The sequence below is a fragment of the Rhinatrema bivittatum genome, chromosome 2 (assembly GCF_901001135.1).
Source record: "Rhinatrema bivittatum chromosome 2, aRhiBiv1.1, whole genome shotgun sequence".
Classification (NCBI taxonomy): domain Eukaryota; kingdom Metazoa; phylum Chordata; class Amphibia; order Gymnophiona; family Rhinatrematidae; genus Rhinatrema; species Rhinatrema bivittatum.
This window is the reverse complement of record NC_042616.1, coordinates 265,177,163-265,201,070: the sequence shown is the minus strand read 5'-3', so window position 1 is coordinate 265,201,070 and position 23,908 is coordinate 265,177,163. Positions and strand designations below refer to the sequence as shown.

General features: G+C 39.9%; 1 protein-coding gene across 2 annotated transcripts in view; it reads right to left on the bottom strand.

Annotated features, from left to right (window-relative positions):
* Positions 1 to 816: 816 nt before the first annotated feature.
* The window catches only part of RAMP3 (receptor activity modifying protein 3), a 349,358-nt gene continuing 326,266 nt past the window's right edge, over positions 817 to 23,908 (bottom strand). For both annotated transcript variants that reach the window (XM_029589477.1, XM_029589476.1), the window contains one exon: positions 817 to 4,907. In XM_029589477.1, coding sequence (XP_029445337.1) covers positions 4,652 to 4,907 — 256 coding nt within the window. In that variant the 3' untranslated portion in view covers positions 817 to 4,651. The remainder of the gene's footprint in view (positions 4,908 to 23,908) is intronic.

Here is a 23,908-nt window from a genome sequence, read left to right as displayed (position 1 = left end):
CATCCAGAGCAGAAGTAAAGTTATGCAGCAGGGAGCCTTGGCGTGCCCTGGATTGCGTAAGTATTTACAGGCTCATCTCCGATTCTCACCCAAAATACGTATGCACTGCCTTGCCCCTTTTTGAAAACTTTCATGGTGTGCGAGCTTTGGGAGATCCACACATTTTCTCGGTGGCTTTTAAAATCTGCTCGGTTCACACGATCCCAACATTTTTGCCCATCCCCTAATTAATGTGCATGTCGGGCTTTTAAAATTCACCTTTTAATATTTTAATCACAATCAAAAAAACAAATGGAAAAGATGAACAAAATCCCAAGTCCTTGGGTTTATGGATTGCAAATCCCAGACTGTGGATATTAATTTTGTACTGATCCATCTCTACTGGTGACTAGCAAACAAGCAAGCATTTCCTCATTGTTAATTCTGACAGTCATGAGAATGAATTGTTTAGGTGTAGACAACTGTAGGATTTATTTTGTTTTATTTTTCACAGAGTGGACTGAATAGATTGTATGATTCAATAGCAAATATGTTTGCTTCATTCTACATTCAAATGATTTCCTGTGGCCCAACTGTTTTCCACGTTACTCTCCTTTTGACACCTGCTAATAATAGGAAGTCAGTAGCAAGTGTAAAATAAATAAGTTTTGATCCTTCACAGGCTTCCTTTGGATTCTTCTAGAAGCACAGAAGGACCCAGAATAAGAATGAAAGGAAATTCAATGAATTCTTTCATGATGACATTAAACTTTTCACTTTTCCTGTAAAATCTCTACATAATATTTAATATCATATCTTTTATGCAAATAGTAAAAATCTGGCAACATTTTTTAATGAAATAAAGCAATATATAGTATATTCATACAAGGACAATGTGAAATCAGTGGATCATTAATATTATACTTATACAGTGCATGTACTTAGGATGAAATATTTAAACATACATTTTTAGCAAATAATATTTTAGGTCAAACATTCTAATTTTATTCTTCGTGTGTGGTACAAAAAATGTGTATCTCTTCTTTAGAAGCTGTAATATAGTAGATGTCAGCAAATAAGGACAATTTGGCCTACCCAATGTGCCCGGTTGTCATGCCTTCACTATTCTAAAGTGATCTTTCAGTTCTCAGCCACACAAAGTTTATTAGATCTACTGTTTTAACTCTGGTTATCACTTTTCCTTGCCTTTACCACTGCACTAAGGATCGCTCCCAGTTGTGAATCATACAAACTCGACTGTCTACAGAGACAGAGTCTTCTATTTCTTGTCTTTAGATTGGAAATGTAGTCATGTCAGCCAGCAGCAATGCTAGGAAAGTTGCCACCTGCCCTAGTCATATGTGAGAAAGAGCCAGAGCCCCACCACTACTGAACGTTGGTTAACTTTGCCTCATCTTGGGAGCTTAGGACACAACCATATCACAAGTCGGCTTTATCTTCTCCCTTTTTAGACCTTTGCTCTTCCAGGTAGTAGAGCACATAGATTTCCATATCTAGTCCAACACTGAGGCCCCTCCCAATTTATATTATCCCACCTTTTCCTCCAAGTCCACTTGCCCTTTGTATCTATTCCAAATCTGCTTCAATTCTTCCACATTTTGGTTATTATTACCTCTGCTATGCTATTACAGGCATCCACCTGTTCTCAGTATTTTCTATGAATCTTTTTCCTCCAACTTCATATTGTAACCCATGCACATTGCTTCCTTTTTGAACTTTATTGAAACCTGAGAAATATTTGAATGTGAAGGGTGACTTTAAAATATAGACACTATGAGTGACCTATGTTCTTGGGGGGGGGGGGGGGTGTTGGGGGGAAGGGTATTTTTTTCCTCAACTTTCTAAGTAAACTGCTATTCAAATGATTTGCTTTGTTTTCTTGAGAATCAAAACTAGTTACAAAAACAGGAGCTGCGACTACTGAAGATATACTTTGCTTGTGATCGGCTAGTAGCTGACATTACATTTTTTGACAGTAGCGTGTGATTGGAATTAGTTACTTTTATACATTTATATTTGCAGCTCTACTTTCTGCTTCCTCCCCTGGAACATAGTCTTCCTTCACCTCTAGGAACAGAACAAACCCAGGGAAGATTTATGAGATGGACCCCCTTGTAAATTCCACAAGCTTGGCAAGGTATCAAATGCAGCTTGCTGGAAACAACCTCATTCAATCAGTCTGAAGTGTTCTTCTGTAATTAAATGCAGAAGAAATTCCCTGGAATTATAGCAAATAAAGCCTTTGGCCAAGGTGGTACACAGTTTCCTTTGATGCTGAGGCCCATCAGTCTTGTCTTTTCCTGGGTGATAAATAGAAATGTTTGGAAAGAAGCATCCATAGAGGGGTCCTCTCTGGTATGTAGGGTTCCATATTTGTCATGGAATCTATATTTTTATCAAGTCTAAGATTTTCCATGTTCACATTAACATCTTTTGCTCCATGCAAAATGAGTGCAGTATCTCTTGTCATGCCAAAACATTAGAACCCCCCTTAGCTCAATGCAGAAGATAATTTCACATACAGTGGAGAAGGATAAAGTATTCTTGGCAACAGGTTTTTGATCCCCACAACTAAATCTATTAGGACTAGGAACTGGAATTCTATGACAACGTCCTCTTATATTTTGATGCTAGGTCACCATGTCCCCTTTCTGAGTTAATATCACATAATTTCTCAGATCTGCTGTTCAGCGAGAATTTAAAATGCCAACAGCTAAAGAAAGTCATTCAAACCATGTCATCTTGTGTTTCAAAAACACAGGGACAGGAATTAAATAAAGCAAGCATCCAGCTAGAAAAAATAAAATAAAATGCTCACTATAGCAATGTGTAATGTTAACAGAACCTTCTTATCAGTTTGCTAATGAGGATCCATTCATTGCAAATCCCGGATGATATGTGAAGAGAGAAAGCATGTGTCAGTACTGTAAATCAATTTATCTCTGTTCTGTTGCATATTTAGACAGTAGATGAGAACAGCAAATATTAAATACAAGTAAGGAAATAACATTTGGATTATTTCATTCTGAATCCAATCCACATTGTTTTAATAAAATATTGTACACTTTGTTAGTATCACAATGCAAGTTTCACATCAGTATGAAGACACTGAAGGGCAAAATTAGCATCTGGAAGGCACAGCTGGCAAGCAGTTCTAACTCGCACTATAGGAGATCAAAACACAAAAACAGGAGCCCCTTGAATGAAGGGCTTCCTGACAGCCTATCCCTTTGAGGGTGTTTCCTAGAGTTGAGGGAAGCAGTTTCCATAGTCCATGTGAAAGACAACACAAATTGATTACATCGATATAAAAATATGTTTTTCTTTTTAAAGAAATCTTTTATTTTGCTTGGAGGAATGTATTGCTTCTAATCCCTTACTCCCAGTGAGTCCAACAGATTGTTTGGGATCTTTTTTTTTTTTTTTTCTTTTAGACCTCTTTGACTTTTAAAGGTTGGTCTGCATATACTGACTGTACAGAGAACATTCTAGATAGCACCCATTGACTCTGCTATCTCTTTTTTTTTTTATTTACATGCATTTTCTTAGCATAAGAAATCCTTCCATGTACATGCTGGGTAGAGGTGGGAGAGAGGGAGAGAAAAGCAGAGAGTGAGCAAAGCCCTCCTCACAAAAATCATTTAAAATGATAAACCTGAGGGGCCTGGCATGTTGGACAGTTCCCCCTTCCATTTCTTGGCAAGTTGGTGGGTCAGCCCATTTCCTCTCATTCTTTTTCAGCTCTGGGAACTGGACTGCACACTTCCTGAAGCGTACTCCGTACAGCAACTTTCCAGCTCCAAGAAGTCATTTGCAAGGGCATTTGTTTGCAATGACTTCAGGGCATGGCACAACCAACCCCACAATCCCTGGAGTGTATATTCTTTGCTCATTTAAATGGTTATTTCCATGTTTTTATACTGATTCAGTAGCTTAGAGAGTTAAGGAAACAGTCTCTCATTAACAGTGCTTTTCAGTTTTGTTTTATCTACTGCAAGAAAATGGTTACAATATAATAATAATAATAATAATAAAAATAAAATTAGCCACCAGTTCAATCAGCCATGACCTTCCATCTGCCCTCAAGGCAAAGTTCACAGCAGAAAGGCTTATCAGTCAAGTTATTTAGAAAACACTACTCCTCCAGGTTCCCAACAAGAACAGCAACAACAAAATCTTACCAGATTCAATAGATATATTTTGGTAGGGTTTACAAAAAAAAAGCTTATCAGGTAAAATCTCTTTCAAAAAGAACTGACCCAAAGTGAAAGAAAAAAAAATCCTTCTGTCTTCACAGCAAGCAATGTGACATGTTCTTGTGCAATTCCACGTGCCCATAACAGAAGAGGAATTCCATTATGCATCAGGCAACGTTACTGACTTCAATACATGCCATGTGTCTGCAGTAAAGATGAAAACTCCCCGTAGGTATGTATGTATCTCAGATCAACAGTACAATCAATAGTGGCATCTCATTACTGCGTGAACATAATGTTGCTGGCAAGTTTCCTCCATTATTAAGAGTCATGTCCTGGGGGGTTGGGGGTCGCTGGACTTTACGTCCACTGTGGAATGCAGGGTGACAAACAATAAAAAAAATAAGAAAAGAGAAATTTGTGAAAAGAAAAAAAATAACCAAGAGAAGCTGATTTTATACGAGTATGTCGCTTCTTTTGCTACACCACACCACCAGGCTGATCATGCCTGCTGTCAAGAAGACTGGGATCAAAATCAGAGTGATGAGGATTTCATCTGGGGGGTCTTCCCAAACTATTCTTTCTGACGTACAGTTGGAAAAAAATTGTTTATGAATGCTGGTGATGAATCCCTCAGCGAGGGGGTTGGGCCAAAAGCAGCCGACATTGTTGGCCTCAAATTCTGTACAATTGGAAAAGGAGTCATAGAACCTAAAGAGGGAAGAAAACAAAGATATTCTACATAAATCAGATTTATGTTCTTTCCTTTCTTTAGTTAGCTTTTTCAAGGCATCAGTGGTTGAAAAAAGGAACAAGGTAGAACCTATAAGGGTTTTACTCATCATTAATAATTTGTTTTGATACAGAGGAAAATTATTTGCCACCTCCCAAGATGAAAATTACATAACATTCAACATAAATCATCCCATGTTAACATCATCAATATAGACAAATATAACATGAAATAAAAAAAAAAATCAAACCGATAAAATAAATAAATAACATAAAATCTAACATGAATTACAATCACATTTCTTAATTAAACAGAAAGTTAGCATAGGTGTTTAAGCAGCATCTTAATGGTCAGGAAAGACAAATTCATATAGCCAAGTCTTCACATATTTCCTAAAAGACATATAGTCAATCAAACTTCCAAAGTAAGTTGGTAACATATTTCAAAGGTCAATAGCACCCCTGAAAAATGCCCTCTTTAAGGTATCATTGTATTTTATTCCTTTAATAGAGAGAACAACCAATAACCATTCTTATGATGATCATAGCAACTGTGATGGAATATAAGAAATCAGAGGGTCTGACAGATATTCTGGAACCTCTTTTTTAAGAACCTTAAAAATCCATGTAAGAGTCTTAAATTTAGTGGAATGTACATTTGTAAAAAAAATAATTGCATGGAATTAAATCTGATAAATAATATTCCCCTATGTACCTCTAGGATTCCTCTTTCCCTTCTTTTTAAGAACAAGCAGCTGTAACCATTCACCCTCTATTAAATTATAGTTCTTCGCCCTGGATTGCCACTATCCTGCAAGCCTACATTCCCTCCCAGATGCTGAGATCCCTCAACCAGGCTTTGCTTGATGTCCTCTCCATCATATTAGATCATCTAGACAAAACTAGAGCGCATGCGTTTTCGATAACTGGACCCCTACTATAGAATTCCCTTCCTTCAGAAATAAGGACTGTTTCAAATGCTAAGTTTGTCTGGATAGCAGTGAAGACTCATTTATTTGAAATGGCATATAGCTCATCTGAAAGAGCTATATGCCATGTAATGCCTGGTTCTCTCTATGAGTGGTGCTTGCTGATTTAGGTATTGTGATTATAGTATTATGTATGTTTTTATGTATGTTTTTACTGTATCCCACCCTGAACTATGAAAGGATGGGTAAGGAATCTTTTAAATAAGCAAATGGATAAATAAATAAATAAATGAAGCAAGATAGCTTAAGATAATACGCACACCTCCTCACATCTATGGATATTCACAATGGGGGTAATTTTCAAAGGAGTTACGCATGTAAATGTGACATACTATCGTAGCAATTTTCAAAAGCTATTTACTCGAGTAAAGTGCACTTACTTGAGTAAATCCTATGGACAATTCAATGGCATATATTGTAGCAATTTTGAAAAGCCCACTTACTTGAGTAAAGTGTATTTACTCGAGCAAAAACCAGTTTTGCTCGAGTAAATGCTTTTTAAAATCAGGCCCTATATGAGTAGAGTCTGATAACTTTGAAATCACAGAGTACATTTATTTTGATGAATGACCCTGTAAGGAAGATATGGCTAAAATTACTATCCTAAGAAATGTTTTAAATAATAGAACTAGGTAAACCTGTGTATCCCCTGTGCCTCTCCAGAATCCTAATCCTATTAATCCAGCTGTGCAGAAGCATACCTAAAGTATTTGGCACCTGGGGCGGATACTTCTTTGGCATCCCCCCCCCAAATATATAATTCTAAAATTCCTAAACATTGATAAAATATTTCAAAACAGCAGACACATCAAATAACATCCAATAATTAAAACTAATTAGAATTTTAAAAATCTCCCGCTCTCCACATCTGTCATACCAAGGGGGTTATTTTCCAAGCTGCGTTATGGGCTTTTCGCATGCATTAAAGCATTTTTCGCATGCGAAAAGCACCATAACACATGGTGCAATGCTAATTTAGAAAAGGGGTGGAGTTGGGTGCGGGATTTCTGGCCAAGTGGTCTGGCTTCGCAAGTTGCAAAACCATATCGCACAGTTTTAACACAGCAAACAACTACACCTCTTTCAATTGCGTTAAGCAGTGTAACATGGCTTCATCACAATGTGTGATGTTTTCACACATTGCATTTTCAGTTGAGAGAGAGAGACTAGCTATATGGTCTCTCACATCAAGCTAGGTTGAGAGATCATTGTACAAATCTCATCTTTGTGAGAGTTTCCTTACTCCAAAGGACATCAAATCTTCACAAGACTGTACTGTTCTGTCATATGTCTCACTCTGAATGTCAAAGTGGCCCCTAACCCCTACACTAATACCTAAACCTCACCTCGAGTATCTAGATGGGTCTCCTATAGAGGTATATAGATTCTCTCCCTCTCTCTCATTACAATTGTGGCACTTAGTGCAAAAATGTTATCGCATTCTGCAGTAATACCTATGTGAAGTGCTACAATAGGTTATTTATCACAAAGTGATCTATTAGTACCATAAAACACACCCCTCTTCCTATTGCATGTGATAGTTTGATGAATCTAGCCCTAAGATTGTTGTAGACTGGGGGCATGCATGCACATATACTAAATTATATATATATACTATATAATTTTATATGTATATAGAAGTATCTTTAGTTGGTGTACAGCCCTCCCTAATGTGCGTTATTGTAATGGTAATGTACTGGCTTTATTAAATACCAGGGATATCATTTTGCAGTGTGGATTTTTTTTTTCTCTTTATTTATATGTTTACACAAAATATTTACAAGCGACAAAGCTCGAAAGTAATTCAGTCATTGCAGTATATACACAATCTCAAATATAAACATGAAATTATTCAATAAGAAATATATTTGAAAACTGCAATCACAAAACAAAACCCACAAAATAAGAGGAATGAAGGAACCATTCGGAACAACCACAAAGGGAAAAAAGGATAAGACTGTAAGATTATACTAACAACATTCACAACAGCAAATTATAAAGCACCAGAGTGGATGTTGTGTTCCCAGTTATTCTACTATCCAATAACATTTTTAGCTGATTTGGTTCAAAAAAGGAATACTGGATTCCATTTAATTTAATTAGGCATTCCGATGGATAACAAAGGAAAAATCTCCTCCTCCCCAAGACCAAGAACAGTTTCTCTCAACTGAAGAAAGACCTTTCTCCTGTTTTATTTTATTATTATTTATTTATAAATTTCAATCATTACAAAGAATCAAAGTTTTTGTACAGGAAACATTAGACGTGCCAAAAGAAAAATACAAAATGAGAAAAAAGAATTTAAAGCTGTAAACATGGCATACTTAAATTAGATCACAATAATTCTAGCAGAGGACTTGTATTTCAAGGAGATAAAAGGAAATTGGTCACAGGAATAAACTTAACCTGATAATAATTGCTAATAATATATAAATCTCGACTAGAGTGTTAAATATACATGTGGTGTATGGCTGAGCTCTAGCATCCAAAAAGGCTCTCAGTTGTTTATCAGAAAAGAAGATATAACAATCATTATCCTTTTTAATGATGCATTGACAGGGGTATCTTAAAAGAAACGAACCACCTATTAAATTAGTTTCCTGTCTCATTGAGAGGAAACCCCTTCTCCTTTCCTGTGTTATTTTAGAAATATCAGGAAACAGTCTAATAAATTGATCATGAAAAAGGGAATTCAAGTGCCTGAAATAGAAAGAGATGGTTTTACTGATATCTTGTTCGACTGCAAAGGAAACTAGCAATGTGGACCACTCTATCACATCAAATCCAGACTGTTCCAGGAAATTGGTAAGATTTTGCAAGTCCAAGGAGACCCAGGACCGGCTGAGGTCCATCACCAGCCTAAAGTTCAGGTATCAATTCTAGTTCTGTAGAAGTTCGACTCTCCTGGAAAAAGCATTTCTATCTTTAATAGTGGCCACTTTGAAATTCTGAACGTCTTGGATATCAGATTCCAGTTTCCAAAAGAAGATTGTAAACCCTGTAAGGTTACATCACAGGCTTTATCCATCAGATCCAAACTATTAGTAAGCAAATCAATTTTAGCATTACATGTTTTGATGGCTTGCCCAAGCCCAGCTGTTAACTCCCACAATGTGTCTAAGGTCACAACCGCCAGCTTGATCGGTGAGTGGCAAAACTCACTCAACAGTGGAAGATAACCTATGGGCGAGAAGACACAGAGAGACCTCCTCCAATGGTCAAATTGGTAGTCCTAGAAACCTCCACGGACAATATGTTCAATGATTTCAGCTACCTCTCCATTACTCCCCAGCATAGTTGTTGCCAGCACAGCTTCCTCTCTCACAGCTTTGCGGCTCCTCCGCTGGTGTCAAACACATGACATCATTGGTCTGCAATGCCAGTGACTCACACAAAGCAGCATCTCTTTGAGCTGGCGGAGGTCATAGATATAAGGGGCAGACAGAAACCTTGTCCCCTGTTGAGAGCATCACTCCTCCGTTGCTCCTCACAACGGGAACCAACCCCTCAGCAATAGCAGCTACAGGAGCCATGAAATTAGTAATCAGTGGCTGCTTAATGGAGTGAGAAGAGATTGAGAAATACCTTCACCTTGCCTTTTCTTTTGGGAGGCATAACAGGAAATATTAGTAAAGGTAAACCAGGCAGGAGCAGCAATGAATGTGGCTCCTTTCAGGACACCATCTTGCTCCCCGCCTTTCTCCTATTTTGAGTTTGTCTTGAGAAATTGGGGAAGATCCAAATTTTTTGATCCATGAACAGGGCATTCTTGTTGAAGAAAAATAATCTCATATTCAAGTTTTTCTCATCTTCAGAAGAACAAGCAATCAACAGGGTTACCCATTCTTGAATCAATTCCCTAGATGGCTCTAAAAAATTAGTCAAGCTTAGAAGGCTTGAAGAAACTTGTGACAACTCAGAATCATTATTCACAACTGTTTCTCCGCCCCCTCCCCCCAGTTGAAACATAATATATTTTAGTAAAGGAAAGCAAATGATCATCAGTGAGGATTTTTAGTTGACCTTTTGAGGAGGCAGAATGGGCTTTTGCCTGCTCCTAGTTAAGTTCTTTTTAGTTGGAGGAGAGTACCCTTAGGCCTTAAGGAATAAGGTCCTGGTCAGATGGGTGAGGTAATTCACCTTTCCTTTTTGGGAAACTGCTTTTACTTCTTTTTTAACTTTGTTTTGGAGAAAGTTTTACCTTCCTTCTTTTATCTTTTGTTGCATTTGAAAGCCTGGATTTTTATGTTTGGTCCAGCAACTAAATTCCCCATAGCCTAGGGAACTTAATTACTATCCTGAAGAAAGGAATTTTTTTGGAATCTCTCACCCAGAGAGATCCAAGGACCCTTCAAAGATCAACCTAAAGAGTAGATTGACATGCATTACTGGGAACAGGAGAGAAATGTGAGAAAAGGAAAACTGTGGCACTTATCTGGTGTTAACCATCAATATCATCAGGATATTTATTTCATTATTTAGGCGTTTTATATACCGTTGTTCCAAAATCTGATCACAACGGTTTACAATATCAACCCCCCATTGCTGGATAAACATTCCCATTCTGTTTCAATGCTCATATTCTCGGTCGATATAACATCATATACATTTTCTAGCAAATATATTTTCTAGATCGATTTTATGTAAAATCTATTTCATCTCGACGGTAAATGCATATTCTGGGTCGATACATCAACATTAATTGGGGTGCTTTGAAGCAGAATTATAACCTAAGATTTTCATTACATTATCCTTCTTGTTATATTCAGTTTACATCTGTTCCAGCAGCTATGTTATATAATGTTCCAGCAGCTATGTTATTAGCATATTGGAGTTTTACTTTAGTTTGTATGCATTTATAAAGAGCCATGTTTTTAGTTCTTGTTTGAAACTCTTTCTGTTATTTCGCATAGCGACTCTGGAAAAGAGTTTCATAGTCTAGGGCCCATTATGGAAAATATTGTCTCTTATTTGTGGTAGCTATGTGTTCCGTAGTGTAGGCACCTTTAGGAGTCCTTTGTTTTGTGATCTTAGGGCTCTCTGTGGGGTGTATGGTTGAACAGTCACTCCTATTAAACATGGGTTAATGTTGTTGATGATATTAAAAATTAGAGATAATACTTTATAGTGAATTCTGGATTGTACAGGAAGCTAGTTCAGTGCTATGAGCGAGGGGGTGATGTGGCCAAATTTCCTTGTCCCTAGTAAAAGTCTGGCTGAGGCATTTTGTAGTAACTGTAGTGGTTTTAGTAGACCTGTGGGAAGGCCTAGTAATAGGGAGTTGCTGTAATCTATGTTTGAAAATATTAATCTTTGTAAAACTATGCAAAATTCTTGTATTGTTAGCAATGGCTTCAATCGTTGTAGTATTCTCAGCTTGGTGTATCCAGATTTAATTTCTTTACTTATATGTTTTTTCATTGAGAAGTTCTTATCAATCTGAATTCCTAGATCTTGTACTTGATCTGAGGGTATAATGCTAAAATTTCCAAGGTCAAAGGTTGGTGGTTTGATTAACGTGGAGTTTCTCCTTAGCCATATAATTTCAGTTTTTTTGTGTTTAGAGTTAGCTTCAGCTGAGATAGTTTTTGATGTATTGTCTTCATGTGGGTGATCAGGGACGAAGCAGTTTTTTTCAAATGCTTTGTCAATGATATGTAGAATTGTATGTCATCAGCATATAGGAAGCAGTTGATTTCTAGATCCGCTAGTAATGTACATAGGGGTGGCATATATATGTTGAATAGTATAGCTGAGAGTGCAGATCCCTGGAGAACACCTGTGTCGATTGGAAAGGTGTCAGATAAGCAATTGTCTAATTTTACTTGGAATGATCTATCTGCTAGGAAGGAGGAGAACCAACCATTGACCTTTCCACCTATTTATTTGATGACACAGTAGGGTGTGGTCCATGGTGTCAAAGGCTGCTGTATTTAGCTTTCTAATTGTGATTGCACTGCTTTTTCTAGGACTGGAGCAGTTTGAATAAGCAGTAGTCATTTGGATTAAGATATAACTAATGGGACTTTAATTTATGCCATTTAAATTTAGTTGGCGTATCCTATCCACCAGTTCTGAGAGGGAGCTCCAAAACTGTCCCTATAATTGGAAAGGGCTATAAATCCTAAAAAGAAAAAATACTGTCATCAGTAAAGAGTCGCAGATGTATTGGAAAAGGATTATGTAATATGTAATGTCTTTATGTCAACATATCTCAAAAGCAGTCAAAAACTCATTTTTTAAATTACAGTTGTTAAAACATTTGCGACCATTGTTATTTCTTCAAGATTTTCGATCTGTTCTTCAATCACTAATTTTTTCAGGTTTAGACTATTGTAACGGCTTGTATCTTGGTTTACCAGAATCAGCAACTAAACCATTACAGTTAATTCAGAACGCAGCTGCACGGATCCTTACTGGTACTCCTATTTTGTATAAGTTGCACTGGTTACCTATCAAATATAGGATTTTGTATAAAATAACTATAATACATTCACTATTAAATAATTATGATTCCATCTGGCTTTGTACGACCTTATAAATACACAAACTATCGAGAGAACTTAGATCTACCAACATGAATCTTTTAGAGATACCATCAATATGGCTGGCTAGACTGAATGTAACAAGACAAAGAGCTTTTTCTGTGGCAGGTCCCATTCTGTGGAATTCTTTACCAAATACATTACGACATATATCAAACAGCAAAGAATTTAAGAAATCATTAAAAACACACCTCTTTACAGAAGCTTTTGGAATTACGGATCATTAAACAGTAACCCAAGGTTAAATCAGATAATGGCAAAGATGTATCTTAATATATTATGATTACTTTCATTTCCTTGTGTTTCTACCTGTCCTTGTTTTATTAATAATTTATTAGCTAATTTTATTTTAATGTATAAATTATGCAAGATTAAATATTACCTTTAATTGTATTTCTCTCCAACTTTTATTTATTATTTTTATGCTAATTAGTTAGTTACTTATGTAATATTTTTACAGTTATGATTATGATATTTAGTTTTATTTTATTTTATTATCAATTGTAAACTGTTTTGGTCAATCTATATTGTTATGATGGTATATAAATACTTTTAAATAAATAAATAGATTTAATTGAACAAGGACTTATAAACTGTTATTTATTTCACCTTAAAATCAACAATCAGTAAAGTTAAGTTAAGTTGGAATCACATCCATGGAATCACATCCATGATTATTGCTGTTCATTTCAAAGACTGCTAAAACAATGTTCAAGGGCCTTGGAAACAAGCAATCCGGGAAAACAGAGGGACTTAAAGGTAGTTTAGGAACTTTGAACATCTTAAGCCCTTGGAAACAGATAATGGCCTTTAGAGTCCTATGAGAACTTCAGCCCATGGGTTACATCTAGATAGATAGATATACATACTAGAGATGTGAATCGTGTCCTCGATCGTCTTAACGATCGATTTCGGCTGGGAGGGGGAGGGAATCGTATCGTCGCCATTTGGGTATCGTGAAAATCGTTAAAATCGTGAACCGGCACACTAAAACCCCCTAAAACCCACCCCCGACCCTTTAAATTAAATCCCCCACCCTCCCGAACCCCCCCCCCAAATGCCTTAAATTACCTGGGGGTCCAGCGGCGGTCTGTAGCTAAATCGGGGGAAGGGGGAGGGCAGGAAAACCAGCACACTAAAACACCCTAAAACCCACCCCCGACCCTTTAAATTAAATCCCCCACCCTCCCGAACCCCCCCCCCAAATGCCTTAAATTACCTGGGGGTCCAGCGGCAGTCCGTAGCTAATTCTGCGCCATTCTGCGCCGCCATTTTGCAAAATGGCGGCGCAGAATGGCGCCGGCTGAAGACAACACGATTCAATTGCAGGAGGCCGTTCCGGACCGCCGCTGGACCCCCAGGTAATTTAAGGCATTTGGGGGGGGGGGTTCGGGAGGGTGGGGGATTTAATTTAAAGGGTCGGGGTGGGTTTTAGGGTGTTTTAGTGTGCCGGTTTTCCTGCCCTCCCCCTTCCCCCGATTTACGATTTTTTGACGATAAATCGGGGAAATTGGTATTGTATCGTGGGTGGCCCTAACGATTTTTGACGATTTAAAATATATCGGACGATATTTTAAATCATCAAAAAACGATTCACATCCATAATACATACAGTATAGATAGATAGATAATATGGACCAGATTTTAAAATTTATGCGTGGGCGTAGATTTGTGCTTGCAATCCGGCATGCACAAATCTATGCCCGACTTTATAACATGCGCGCGCAGCGGTGTGCATGTTATAAAATCCGGGGTCAGCGCACGCAAGGGGTTGCACACTTGTGCACCTTGCGCGTGCCAAGCCCTAGGGGAGCCCCGATGGCTTTCCCCGTTCTCTCAGAGGCCACTCCGAAATCGGAGCGGCCTCTGAGGGAGATTTCCTTTCACTACCCCCACCTTCCCCTATCTAACCTGCCCCCCAGCCCTACCTAAATCCTCCTCCCTATCTTTGTTCACCTATTTACGCTTGCCTGAGGCAGGCGTATCTTGCGCGAGCCGGCTGGCTGCCGGCGCACCAACCCCCGGCACAGCCGCTGTGCCGGAGGCCTTGGTCCCGCTCCCGGATTGGCGCCATGCCCATGACCCCGCCCCCTTCCCACCCCTTTTTCAAAGTCCCGGGACATACACGCGTCCCTGGGCTTGCGCGCACCGTCGAGCCTATGCAAATAAAAAAATACACATTTTTATTTTACTTAATGAAATATAACTCTAAGAAACAATGCATTATTATTAATTCACATTTGCAGTTGTGAAGATGTTAGGCTGTGCATGTTTTTGTGTCTATTTTGTGTGGCTCTGTTGTGTATAGAATTAATCCATACTTCTGATGTGGTAAAATGGAGTTTCCTTTTAAATGAGTGTTTACAGTGTTAGAAAGATAATGTCACATCTTGCTGATGATACAAGTAGCATATTACTCTCCTGACAGTTTGTCTGTTACCTTGATCACTTTCAACAGATTCAATATATTATTAATAAACTGAAAAGGAACTGTCAGTAACAATAATTTTTTATTTTTTTTTATCATGCTCAGCTTAGGAACTTTGAATATCCTAAACCATTGGAAACAGATAATGGTCCTTAGTATTTAATGTTTTAGAATTGCTGTGACATTACACTGAACTTCTATGCACAGCTTCTAGCTGAGGTCAGGGCATGAAATCACAGCTGTTTAAGTCTTGGCTAACTCCTGCTGCTTAATTCCTTTCCCTGCTCTCCATTAGTGCAGCAAACTTTTACAAATAGAAACCTAAACAATAAAAAATGGTGCATAGACCCTAAATGTAGAGAAGTAATGGATTATTTTATTTGTCCCACCTAAATTATCTTAAATATCTATTTTGTGATGTTATTAATACTTCACCAATAATTTAATTTTATGGTAATACTATACATAAAATATGAATTTTCAGTAAACCTCTCAGTGGCGGTATAGCAAACTACATGATAGCCAGTTAGATTGCAGTTGAAAATTTCTCTACATTTTACTGGCTATCATGTAGATGGCTAAAGCTATGCCTGCGGTTAACACTTTCAGTTCAATTGAGCCAGCTAAAAATCTCCCCCAGCCTACTTCACCCCTGGAAGCACCTACTTTTAAAGCAGCTAAACATAGCCACCTAGCAAAAACAGGCAGCTATGATTTAGCTGCTCTATGGGGGAAAATTTCAGCTAGTCAGATCTAGCTGCCTATCTCCATTGGGCAACTAGATCTTTTTTAAAATAGAGCCCAGTGTCCCCAGTTGTCCTATTATGTATATTTTATTTTTCCCCAGATTAGCTGCTTATTGATGGAGCACTACAAACAAGCATATGATACAAACATTTTACATTGTTTTAAAACAGTCAGTGTTCATATTTCAAGCAGCAATCACCTGTAACAATTAATAGGGATGTGAATCGTTAGAGTGCACGATACAATACAAATGCCCCCGATTTATCGTCAGGGGCATTTGTATTGTATCGTTAAATAGGGCACGGGAATTATTTGGGGGAGGGCGGGAAAACCGGCACACCAAAACAACCCCTAAACCTACCCCGACCCTTTAAAACCAATTCCTTACCCTCCCCCACCCTCCCGAACCCCCCCAAAATGTTAAGTTACCTGGTGGTCCAGTGGGGGGGGGGGGGGGGGGGGGGTCCCGGCGCGATCTCCCGCTCTCGGGCCATCGGCGCCATTTTGGCTGCCACTAATTAAAATGGCGCCAATGGCCCGATAAAAAAAAAACCCACCCGACCCTTTAAATCGACCCCCCTTACCCTCCCCCACCCTTCCAACCCGACCCATCGCTAATTTTTTTTTTAGGGAGGCCCGCGCCGCTAAAAAAAAACAAAACCCACCCGACCCTTTAAATCGACCTCCCCAAAACCTTTTAAAGTTACCTGGTGGTCCAGGGGGGCCTCGGGGAGAGATCCAGGGGGGGCCTCGGGGAGAGGCGAAAGCCAGGGGGGCCTCGGGGAAAGATTTCCCGTTCCCAGGCATCAGCTGTTCTAAAAAAAAAAAATGGCGCCAATGCCCCTTTGCCCTTACCATGTGACAGGGTATCCGTGCCATTGGCCGGCCCCTGTCACATGGTAGGAGCACTGGATGGCCGGCGCCATCTTTAAAGATGGCGCCGGCCATCTTTACTCATCAGCTCACATACACAGGTTCTCTCTCCCTCAAAGATGTGTGTCTATGTATGGCTGTGAGAGCCTATATGTAACACATAGGCTCTCACATGCAGGCACACACGCACACAGACACACACAAACTCTCACATAGACACACACAAGCTTTCTGTAATGATTGGCATAGAAGTGAGCCCTTTATGCTGCAGTGTAGTTGATTCAGCATCGCAGATGAACCTACGAGCCCTATGTCAGCAGCTGGAGAATGTGCCCTATAGCGGGACAAACTGGAACTTTACCTAGCTTTAAACTAGCTGCCTCCCCTGCAGATTGAGCCCTTGGGTTCTGGGGGCTATCAGAATTAGGAAGGTCACTAGGGTGGTGGAGAGAGAAAGAGTCTAAAGGCATGCAGGGGTCAGGACAGGCAGCAAGTTGGCAATACAGAGACAGGCTAAGGGTTGTGGCAGGCAGCACGCAAATGGGATCAGGTCCAGACAACATGTCAGATCCAGGTAGCAGGCAAACGTGTTCAGGTGCATATAAGAGGTCAAGTCCAGGGTATAAGAGGACAGTCCCTACCCCAAGGATAGAAGCGTCTACCTCTAGTACTAGGGATGTGCAGGAGGAAAGAATTTGTTTTTGTTTTCAGTTGGTTTCAGGAGTTGTTTTCCCCACAGATTTCGGTTTGTGGATTGTTTGATTCATGTGAAAGAAACAAATCAATGACCCCCCCCCCAGCCCCCACTTGCCTAGGCCGAAGCCATGGTAGGTCGATGTGACCAGAGCCCAGACCCAGGCCCAACACTCCGACTTGGTCAAGAGACAGGGTCCCAACACAGGGCCTAAGTCCAGACTCAGGCCAGGACCCAACATCTTGGTCTTGGCCTAAGCTGGAGCCTAGACCCAGGCCCAATGCCATAACCCTGCCCGGAGACCAGGTGCCAACACCAGGGCCTCGGCCCAGATGCAGGTCCAATGCTATGACCCAGCCCAGACCCAAGCCTGATGCTGCAACACTGCCCTATTAAAGCATAAAGACTTTCGTCCAGTTTGCAGACTCTCATATTTGAAAACTTAGATTACTGTTGCTCCCTAGTCCTAGGCCTCCCAGCTAGCTCACTAAGATCCCTGCAAATGCTCCAGAACACCACAACATGCATCTTTTCTGGTTTAAGGAAGTATGATCTCATTAGTCTGATATTGCATTACCTACATTGGTTGCCTGTTATTTCTTGTATCCTTTATAAGGTACTTACATTATTTCACAAAATCATATCAAACAAAGATAGTTTGGCTTGGGGCTGATCTTCATTTTTATGTATCACAGAGAAGAGAGGGCTTGATGTCTCTTCACTGTGCAGTGCATACCTCAGTAAAGTGTGAGAGAGGGCTATCTCAATAGCTGGACCAAAACTTTGGAACACAATGCCAGAACCTCTTAGAATTCAGACAGATTCCAAGGCATTCAAAAAGGTGGTGAAAACATGGCTTTTTATATCTGTATTTAAAGACCTAGTATGTTCCTCTGAGTAGCTCTCTGCTTTTTTCCCCATCTTTTTTCATACTGGTTCCATACAGTGTATGTTTTAAATTGTGAACCATTGTATTGCTTTTCATTACTGATGGGACTATGCTCAATTGGATTCCATTAATTATGTGAGTTTGCAGTTCTAATGTATTATATATGTTGTTTATTCTCTGTAGATTCTGAATACCTTAAGATTTATTTGATGATGAGAGAGAGAGAGAGAGATTCTTTATAAGGCTCTCACCGAAGTCAACTATTTATACCATGATAAGAGGGCCAGATAGTAACTCAAGGTTAGGTTTTGGAGGTGGTCTAGGGTTTTGGGGCCAGTTTTACATGCACAGTGAGATGTACAAACAGCACAGTACACATCAGTGAAGATTTGAAGTGATTTTGAGTGAGGAAAGGCACACAAAGACCAGATTTCTACAATGTTCTCTCACCCTAGCATCAATCTAGGGCGAGAGAACATTTTAGAAATCTCATCTTTGTGTGACTTTCCTTGCTGAAAATCACATCAAATCTTCACTGATGTGTACTGTGCTGTTTGTACATCTCACTGTGCTGTAAAACTGGCCCCAAAACCCTAGACCACCTCCAAATCCTAACCTTGACTTACTAGCCAGCAATCCTATAGTGGTGTATATAGTTGACTACTATATGTATCACCCCAGAGGCGCTCGCTCTCTCTCTCTCTCTACTGCACTCCATTCCATTCCACTCCAGTCCCTCTCCCTATCCAAAACAGAATTCACAATATTTATCACAAATTCCATTTCAGACACATTGCACAGTTTAACACCAGAAAAAAAAGGTGTCATTTTTTCCAGCATTAAAACTGTGAAATAAGAACAAATGAACATAAGAAATTGCCATACTGGGTCAGACCAAGGGTCCATCAAGCCCAAAATCCTGTTTCCAACAGAGGCCAAACCAGGCCACAAGAACCTGGCAAGTACCCAAACACCAAGAAGATCCCATGCTTCTGAAACCAGTAATAGCAGAGGCCATTCCCTAAGTCAGCTTGATTAATAGCAGTTAATGGACTTCTTCTCCAAGAACTTATCAAATCTTTTTTAAATCCAGCTACACTAATTGCCCTAACCATATCCTCTAGCAACAAATTCCAGCACTTAATTATGTGTTAAGTGAAAAAGAATTTTCTCCAATTAGTCTTAAATGTGCTACTTGCTAACTTCATGGAGTGCCCCCTAGTCCTTCTATTATCCGAAAGTGTAAATAACTGATTCACATCTACTTGCTCAAGACCTCTCATGAGTTTAAAGATTTCTATCATATTCCCCCTCAGCCGTCTCTTCTCCAAGCTGAACATCCCTAACCTCTTCAGCCTTTCCTCACAGGGGAGCTGTTCCATCCCCTTTATCATTTTGGTTGCCCTTCTCTGTACCTTCTCCATCGCAACTGTATCTGAGTCATGCACATGGGGTGTGGAAATCCGAAAGAACTGTATTCGATAGGGGGTGAAGGGCTGATGTGCATGGAGCAGGAGAAAGACCTAGGGATGATAGTGTCTAATGATCTGAAGTCGGCAAAACAATGTGACAAGGCAATAGCTAAAGCCAGAAGAATGCTGGGCTGCATAGAGAGAGGAATATTGAGTAAGAAAAGGGAAGTGATTATCCCCTTGTACAGGTCCTTGGTGAGGCCTCACCTTGAGTACTGTGCTCAGTTCTGGAGACCATATCTCCGAAGGGACAGAGACAGGATGGAGGCGGTCCAGAGAAGGGCGACCAAAAAGGTGGAGGGTCTTCATCGAATGACTTATGAGGAGAGATTGAAGAATCTAAACATGTACACCCTGGAGGAATGGAGGAGCAGAGGTGATATGATACAGACTTTCAGATACTTGAAAGGTTTTAATGATCCAAAGATAATGACAAACCTTTTCCGTTGGAAAAAAATCAGCAGAACCAGAGGTCATGATTTAAAACTCCAGGGAGAAAGACTCAGAACCAATGTCAGGAAGTATTTCTTCACGGAAGGGGTGGTGGATGCCTGGAATGGCCTTCCAGAGGAAGTGGTGAAGACCAGAACTGTGAAGGACTTCAAAGGGGCATGGGATAAACACTGTGGATCCATAAAGACTAGAGGATGCGAAGGAAAAGAGGGTGGCTCGTGGGAATGATGGCTACTACCTGGAGACAATATCCTTATTCAATAAACATACACACAGTTAATGCGACTCCAACATTGCTCTAAGCTACAACGGCAAGAGGAAATGTGGACAAAAGGATTTGTATTCACAAAATAAGTGGAGAGTAGCTTGCTTGTTACGGCGGTTACTACCCTAAACCAAATAAGCCTGATACTTCACTTTCAATGCATATCCAACATGGCTCTCTGCTGCAATGGCAGGGGGGAATGAAGTAAAATGGATCCATATACAGACAATAACCAACAAGGTCCAAATTACATAGTCTGTGTAAACAAATAAGTATAGATATTTCACTTAGATGCAGTTCCAGCACTACTCTCTACATTAATGGCAGGAGTGGAAGGGAAATAGAACCAAAAGATTATAAAGGGCCAAGAGTAACAGAAGTATGAGAGAAAAAAAAAGTGTGAAAGCTTGCTGGGCAGACTGGATGGGCCGTTTGGTCTTCTTCTGCTGTCATTTCTATGTTTCTATGTTTTTTAGATGCAGCGACCAGACTTGTACACAGTATTCAAGGTGCGGTCTCACTATGGAATGATTCAGAGGCATTATGACATTTTCCATTTTATTAACCATTCCCTTCCTAATAATTCCTAACATCTGTTTGCTTTATTGACTGCTGCAGCACACTGAGCTGACTATTTCAATGTATTATCCACTAGGATGCCTAGATCTTTTTCCTGGGTGGTAGCTCCTAATATGGAACCTAACATCGTGTAACTACAGCAAGGGTTATTTTTCCCCTATATGCAACACCTTGCACTTGTCCTCATTAAATTTCATTTGCCATTTGGATGCTCAATCTTCCAGTCTCGCAAGGTCCTCCTGTAATGTATCACAATCCGCTTGTGATTGAACTAGTCTGAATAATTTTGTATCATCTGCAAATTTGATAACCTCACTCATCATATTCCTTTCCAGATCATTTATAAATATATTGAAAAGCACCGATCCAATTACAGATCCCAGAGGCACTCCATTGTTACTCTTTTCCACTGAGAAAATTGACCATTTAATCCTACTCTCTGTTTCCTGTCTTTTAACCAGTTTGTAATCCACGAAGGGACATCGCCTCCTATCCCATGACTTTTTAGTTTTCTTAGAAGCCTCTCATGAGGGACTTTGTCAAACGCCTTCTGAAAATCCAAATACACTACATCTACCAGTTCACCTTTATCCACATATTTATTAATCCCTTCAAAAAAATGAAGCAGATTTGTTAGGCAAGATTTCCCTTGGGTAAATCTATGTTGAATATCTTCCATTAAACCATGTCTTTCTATATGCTCTATGATTTTGATCTTGAGAATATTTTCCAGGCACTGTAGTCAGGCTCACTGGTCTATAGTTTCCCAGATTGCCCCTGGAGCCTTTTTTAAATATTGGGGTTACATTGGCCACCCTCCAGACTTCAGGTACAATGGATGATTTTAATGACAGGTTACAAATGTTAACTAATAGATCAGAAATTTCATTTTTTAGTTCTTTCAGTACCCTAGGATGAATACCATTCGGTCCAGGTGATTTGCTACTCTTTAGTTTATCAATTTGGCCTACTACATCTTCCAGGTTCACAGTTATTTGGTTTAGTTCATCTGACTCATCACCCTTGAAAACCATCTCTGGAACTGGTATCTCCCCAACATCTTCCTTAGTAAACACTGAAGCAAAGTATTCATTTAGTCTTTCTGCAATGGCCTTATCTTCCCTAAGAGCCCCTTTAACCCCTTGGTCATCTAACAGTCCAACCGACTCCCTCACAGTTTTCTTGCTTCGGATATATTTTTAAAAGTTTTTATTATGAGTTTTTGCCTCTACAGCCAACTTTATTTCAAATTCTTTCTTCGCCTGTCTTATCAAGGTTTTACACTTAACTTGACAATGCTTTTGCTTTTTCCTATTTTCTTCAGATGATTCCTTCTTCCAATTTTTGAAGGATGTTTCTTGGCTAAAATAGCCTCTTTCACCTCATCTTTTAACCATGCCGGTAATCATTTTGCCTTTCTTCCACCTTTCTTAATGCATGGAATACATCTGGACTGCGCATCTAGGATTGTATTTTTAAACAATGTCCATGCCTGTTGAACACTTTTAACCTTTGCAGCTGCACCTTTCAGTTTTTTTCTAGCTATTTTCCTCATTTTATCAAAGTTTCCCTTTTGAAAATTTAGTGTTAGAGCTTTGATTTACTTATTGTGCCCCTTCCAGTTATTAGTTTAAATTTGATCGTGTTATGATCAGTGTTGCCAAGTGGCCCCAACACTGTTACCTCTCTCACCAAATCCTGCGTTCCACTAAGAATTAAATCTAAAATAGCTCCCTCTCTTGTTGGTTCTTGAACCAATTGCTCCATGAAGCAGTCATTTATTACATCCAGGAAGTTTATGTCTCTAGCAAGTCCTGATGTTACATTTACCCAGTCAATATTGAGGTAATTGAAATCTCCCATTATTACTGCACTGCCAAATTGGTTAGCTTCCCTGATTTCTCTTAGCATTTCATCATCTGTCCGACCATTTTATCCAGGTGGACTATACTTTTACCCAACACACATGGGATTTCTACTCATATAGATTCTACTGAGCATTTCGTCTCTTGTATCATCTTTATCCTGTTGGATTCTATAACCTCCCGGACATAAAGTGCCACTCCCCCACCAAGTTGATTCTCCATATCATTGGGATTTAATTTGTACTCTGATATATCACTATCCCATTGGTTATCCTCCTTCCACCAGGTCTCTGTGATGCCAATTATGTCAATCTCATCATTTACTGCTATATACTCTAACTCTCCCATCTTACTTCTTAGACTTCTGGCATTGGCATACAGACTAGGGATGTGAATCGTTTTAGGACGATTAAAATTATCATCCGATAATTTTAATATCGTCTTAAACCGTTATGGAACACAATACAATAGAGATTCTAACGATTTATCGTTATAAATCGTTAGAATCGTGAGCCGGCACACTAAAACCCCCTAAAACCCACCCCCGACCCTTTAAATTAAATCCCCCACCCTCCCGAACCCCCCCCAAATGAGTTAAATAACCTGCGGGTCCAGCGGCGGTCCGGAACGGCAGCGGTCCGGAACGGGCTCCTGCTCCTGAATCTTGTTGTCTTCAGCCGGCGCCATTTTCCAAAATGGCGCCGAAAAATGGCGGCGGCCATAGACGAACACGATTGGACGGCAGGAGGTCCTTCCGGACCCCCGCTGGACTTTTGGCAAGTCTCGTGGGGGTCAGGAGGCCCCCCACAAGCTGGCCAAAAGTTCCTGGAGGTCCAGCGGGGGTCAGGGAGCGATTTCCCGCCGCGAATCGTTTTCGTACGGAAAATGGCGCCGGCAGGAGATCGACTGCAGGAGGTCGTTCAGCGAGGCGCCGGAACCCTCGCTGAACGACCTCCTGCAGTCGATCTCCTGCCAGCACCATTTTCCGTACGAAAACGATTCGCGGCGGGAAATCGCTCCCTGACCCCCGCTGGACCTCCAGGAACTTTTGGCCAGCTTGTGGGGGGCCTCCTGACCCCCACGAGACTTGCCAAAAGTCCAGCGGGGGTCCAGAAGGACCTCCTGCCGTCCAATCGTGTTCGTCTATGGCCGCCGCCATTTTTCGGCGCCATTTTGGAAAA